The sequence below is a fragment of the Neophocaena asiaeorientalis genome, unplaced genomic scaffold (assembly GCF_003031525.2).
Source record: "Neophocaena asiaeorientalis asiaeorientalis breed wild unplaced genomic scaffold, Neophocaena_asiaeorientalis_V1.1 scaffold461, whole genome shotgun sequence".
Taxonomy (NCBI): Eukaryota; Metazoa; Chordata; class Mammalia; order Artiodactyla; family Phocoenidae; genus Neophocaena; species Neophocaena asiaeorientalis.
The window spans coordinates 1,294,288-1,299,663 of record NW_020173230.1 but is presented as its reverse complement, the minus strand read 5'-3'; the positions used below and the strand labels follow the sequence as shown (position 1 = coordinate 1,299,663).

At 53.9% G+C, this 5,376-nt stretch overlaps 2 protein-coding genes across 9 annotated transcripts in view; one reads left to right on the top strand and one right to left on the bottom strand.

The window, feature by feature from the left end:
• TRRAP (transformation/transcription domain associated protein) overlaps positions 1-690 on the bottom strand; it is a 107,666-nt gene extending 106,976 nt beyond the window's left edge. For 7 of the 8 annotated variants that reach the window (XM_024745414.1, XM_024745405.1, XM_024745412.1 and 4 more), the window contains exon 1: positions 565-690. The gene's annotated coding sequence lies outside the window, so the exon portion shown is untranslated. Of the gene's footprint in view, positions 1-44; positions 150-564 lie in introns of those variants that run through there. The other variant, XM_024745409.1, reaches the window with a different exon arrangement.
• Positions 691-4,673: 3,983 nt separating this feature from the next.
• The window catches only part of TMEM130 (transmembrane protein 130), a 17,331-nt gene continuing 16,628 nt past the window's right edge, over positions 4,674-5,376 (top strand). Inside the window, exon 1 of the mRNA XM_024745270.1 lies at positions 4,674-4,716. Coding sequence (XP_024601038.1) covers positions 4,674-4,716 — 43 coding nt within the window. The remainder of the gene's footprint in view (positions 4,717-5,376) is intronic.

Genomic DNA, 5,376 nt, shown 5'->3' with positions numbered 1-5,376 from the left:
CGGCGGCGGCGCCGGGCCAGAGGGGGCGCTGTCGACGCCGGTACCTTCACTCTGCGCGCCGGGCCAGGCGAGCCAGGTGCCTGCGTGGAGGCCGAGAGGGGCCAGGGCAACAGGAGGCGCCTCCGGGGGGAAGGGGCCCCAACCCCACACTCTAGCTCCCCGGCCTCAAACAGCCCTCGGCTTCCCTCCTTTTGTCACCCTCTCCGGACACCCAACGCCCGCCTCCTGGGCCGGGCTACGGCGGGCGCCGAGGGTCAATTCCCGCGCCACTAGCCTTCCGCCTCCCGGCGATCCCCGGCCAGCCCAGGCAGCAGTGGCGGCGGTTTGAGAGCCGCCGCCGGCCACCGCCACCCGGACTGGGCCCCGATGGGGGCGCGGAGGGACCCCGGGTTGCTCGGAGCCTCTCTCCATCGCTATGCGCCTCCCTCCATCGCTCCGCTGACCGCGGCGCCGCAGAGGCCTCCCCACGCCCGGGCCCCGCCGCACCCGTTGGGGCCGCATCGCGCGCCTCCCGAGGCCGTTCCGCCGCCGTACCGCCGCCGTACCGTGCCTGCCCACACTTACCCCGACATCGGCGGCCGGCTTCCTGCAGCCCCAGCCCGCGACCCCACCTAAGCCCTCTCAGCCGCCGCCGCTGTCGCGCCGCAGCACGCAGTCCCGCCCCCGCTTAAAGCGGCCGCGCCCGCCGCCTGAGGAATAGGCCCCGGCGCACCGCCTCCAAGTGGGTGCGGCCTGGGCGGGCGGCGGGAGTGGGGAGAGGCGTCACGCCCGGGTGCGCCTGCCTGGCCCTTTAAACCTCTGTCCGCGTGGGCGGGGCCGTAGGCCGGGAGGGAGGGGCAGGCAGTGACAAGCGTCTTTGGTTCGGCTTTCTGCCCTAAGTATCCTGGCAGAAGCCAGGAGGCTGGAGAGGGACGCTTGGGGGTTGCTGCGAGGCGGTGGGCACCCGCGGGGCTTCCTTAGCAGACGGCGGACGGGCCCGGGAAGAGGCCACCCCTGAACTGAACGTGGCATGCTGGGCGGGGTTTTCTCCCCAGCTTGAGCCCTGGGGTCCTTCTTAGCCCGGGGAGGGGGAGGAGGTAAGGAGGGTCTTTGGGAAGGCGAAGGCTGCAGACAGATGGAGACCCTGTAAGCAAAGGAGAGCTCAGGTGTTCTGCCTGGAAGAGGCCGGCCTGGTCATCTGTTGCAGCTGCATCACTCCGAGGCTAGACCGCAGTGGACCGCTTTTCAGCGCCTACGCGACGGGGCAGGTGCCTTGGCTCATAGCAATGATGAGAGGGAGGGGAAAGTGGGGCCCGGATGCCCAAATGAGGTGATGGCTGGACCAGGAGGCCCTGTCAGGCCTCACCTGCAGACTCCATCTATGAGACTGGTTGAATGATGAGCTGTTCCTGGAAACACGTGGTAATCATGGTAAATGGACAGCATGAAAGTGATAACCTGACCTACCTCCAGCCCCTCCAGGACCTAGCTCCACCTCCTGCCCCTTCCTGACAGTACTTCCCCATTGCTTGCCCCGCACCGCCCCACCGCCACCCCATCATCACTAACTCACCAGAATCTTTGTTTTCCCTTCTCAGACAGATATATTTCACACCTGGTAATAAATAGAGCTTGCAATTCCTACAAGATACGTTCAGAGACATGCTCCTTGCTTTTGTTTAATGTTGCCACTCAAGAACAAGCCTCAGCTGAAGCGCTGAGATTGTAAGTGGATATATATAGTGCCACTTATTTCTGCCGCAGGAGAAATATAGTGGGTCAGAACACTCCTTCCCCCATGGAAGAAGTTGCCCACCTGCAAGCAAAATCCTCTTTGCTCCTACCACCGCCAACCCCAAAATTTAGGAGGTCCAAAATTGGGTAAAGTTGAAAAATCTAAGGGCTGGAACCAATGTGCCATCCGAGGTTATTTAATATTGTTGGGGGAGGGGTCGAGAAAAAAAGCAGCAGTACACAAATCCTTTGATAAGTTTCCGTTTAATTGCATGTGATAAAGACCTACAGTTGGGGGGGCGGGGAGGGTAACATTGGTGAAATTCACATGCTTTCCCATGGCCTTAGCTTCTCCTACGAAAGTACCCATCATGCTGCTATGATTTTTGCCTGTTTTCTTGTCTATCTCCTGAATTAGATGTTGGGGACAGTGTCAACTTCATCTCTATCAGATAAATGAGATCATGCACCTCCTCTGCTTAAAACCCTCCAAAGACTTTTCAACTTATCCTCAATCCCTGGGCCTGTGCACCTCCCAGCCTCATTTTTCATGTTCCAGCCACAATGGCCTTGCTGTGCCTCCTGCCCACCTAGGACCTTTGTAGCTAATTCTCCTGTCTGGAATGTTCTTCCCTGAGAGGCACAAAGCTGGCTCCTTGTCATCCTTGATGAGCTCAAATGTCACCTCCTCAGAGAGGCCTTTTTAAGGCCCAATATAAGAAAACCATTGCCTGCCGCCCCCCCCCCCACTAGCTCTCATAATACTGGAATTTTCCTTAGAATCAGAAATTATATTTACTCATTTATCATATTTTTTCCCTCCTAGACAGAAAGCTCCTTTTCTTTCTTTTTCTTTTTTTTAATATTTATTTATTTGGCTGTGCCAGGTCTTAGTTGCAGCACGCTGTATCTTCATTGCCGCGTGCGGGATCTTCAGTTGCAGCATGCAGGATCTAGTTCCCTGACCAGGGATTGAACCCGGGGCCCCCTGCATTGGGAATGCAGAGTCTTAACCACTGGACCACCAGGGCAGTCCCTCTGTCTTTCTTTACCAATGTATTCCTTTTGCCTATTGGGTGTTGTCTTAGTCTGCTAAAGCTGCCATTATAAAGTACCACAGCCTGGGTGGCTTACCCAACAGAAATTTATTTCTCATAGTTTTGGAGACTGGGAAGTTCAAGATCAAGGTGCCACCAAGGTAGGTTTCATTCTGAGGCCTCTTCTGTTGGCTTATACGTGGCATCATCTCACTATGTGCTCACATGACCTCTCTGTGCTCTCTCAAGAGAGAGATCTCTGGTGTCTGTTCCACTTCTTATAAGGACACCAGTCCTATTGGATTCAGGCCCCACCCTTATAACCTCATTTAGCCTTAATTACCCCTTTAGAGGTACTGTCTCCAAATACAGTCACTTTGGGGATTATGCCTGAACATATGGATTTCTCAAGGGACACAATTCGGCCCATAAACAAATGTATAAATTTGTACCCTGTTTGGAATAATACTGTATGAACCCATAGGATAGGAACAGCTGGAACACTAAAAAGAATACAGGGAGCCTCAAAATATTCACTCTGGTGGGCACGAGCAGTCTGCACAAGTGGTCTCTGCATGGAGTGGTTCAGGGCATGAGGCCTCAGTCTGACCTTCTGAGAGCCACCAAGAGGCCATCCTCCCTCCCCTGTCCCCTGGTGTGCTGGAGTCCCTGCTTACCTTTGCCTCACCTGTTGGGCTTCTTGGAGGCTGGCCCTAAGGGCTCCACCCCTATGAAGAACCTTTCCCCCGTGATGAATTAACAAATCCTCCCTAGGTCTCTTGTGGGTTTCAACAGGGTGGCTGGGTGTCCTGTGGTTGAAAAATTCCAGCAGAAAATCCGGTAAAGCTGAGATCTAGGCCTGGAGCCATGGTAAATTCAACAAGAGATCACCCTGAACTCCCTTTTGCCTACTTCAAACTACCATAGAATTTAACCCCCAAAGCCTCTCCAGAGCTGATCGGGGGTGATTGTTATCAGCTCAGTGGCCCCCACTTCCCACAGTTACATTTCCAATGCAAGATAATGAGGATTTGTGGTAGGAATATTAACACTAGGGCCGCTGCCCTTCTGTTACCAAAGGGAAATCAATTATACCATTTTGCTAGGGCCAACAGACCGACTAACCTGCTTTAGAAAGATTTTCAGTGACAAGAATTGACATCAAGACAGGTGCTGTGAGAGCCCAGAAGAAGGAAGGTTTCTGGGGGAGGTGATACCTGTGGGGAATTAGACAAAGAAGGGTCACATCAACATCAGCGTCAGCGTGGCCTTGCAGGTGGCTTCTGTTACATAGATGTGACCATCTATGGCTACTGTATAGTTATTCAATGTAATAATGCTACACATGAAAAAAACGTGATAAATGTTATTATTCTATCTATGCATTTAGTACATTACAAAAACCACTAACAACCAGACCTTTGAAAAATGTGAAATAGTCAAATATTTGAAACTCAATTTATAATCTTAATATACTATTTTCTTCTCAAGCACAATTTTCTTCTCAATTCCTGATGGACAAGTGAAACTCTCCCAAGTCCTTAAGCAATTCTAACGATGACAGCCAACACTGCTTACTTACTATGTCCAAGCACTGTTCTATGTGTCAAGTCGTTTTATCCTTACCACAGTCTCATGGGGCATTATTATTATTTTAAAGAAAAGTGAACTGAGGCACCAGGAGAGTTATGGGACTTTCTCAAGGTCACAAAACTCTCAGAATCCAAAGTCTCCTGGTTCCTAGGCCTGGTATTTGTCCCCACAATGGTGACTGATGCCACCAGGGAGTGGCTAGCACTTTTAACTTTCCTAAGGGGACTCACTCAAATCTGTTCTCCCCTCTATCACAGTGAGATGGCAATGGGGCCAGTGGGGCCCGTTCTCAGGGGACCCCACAGCTGTCCCAGAAGTTCTTTCACTCCCATGCAGCCCATCCTGCAACTGTGGTCGCATCAGTGCCGGCCAGGTGAGACCAGCCATCCAACACCCCCTCTGGGTGGGCTCCCTTGCCAAGGATAAAGTAGAGGCAGAGCTGGGACCAGGATCCAGGCTGCCGGTGTCCAGTCTTTAAGATCAGCCAGGCCGGCCACCTTCTAGGAGAAAAGACATGCTCTGTTCCGTTATGGCAGATGGAAGCCCCTGCTTAGGCCAAGGAGTGTCCAAGGAGCAGCCTGGTCACTCCTTATCTTGGTTGTCTGAGTGTCCCAAGGCCCTCAGTGACAGCGTTGTCGCTGTGGGCCCACGTATGACCACAAACCCCATTTTACAGCAGGTGCAGAGAGGGTAAACTGAGGAATGGCATCAGTCCCAGCGCCTGCACCTGGGCACCTGCACCCAAGCCCTTCTCTCCGGAGGTACACAAGATGTTCCTAGGCCCACTGCCCAGCGCCTTGCACACAGTAGGTGCTACACTTTTCTTGAATGAAGAGCCGCATCTCCAAGCCGTGTGCGTCATGAGGGGAGAAGCCACCTGGAGAAAGAGCCCAAAGGGGCCTGCTCTGGGCTTCACACTGGTGCACGCTCCTCTAGGGACGCTGAGTCAGAGCCGGCGGACGCGGGCACAGACGCAGGGAGGGGAGGGGGCGCAGAGTGGAGGGACGGTGACCGGGGAGGGGAGGGGAAGGGA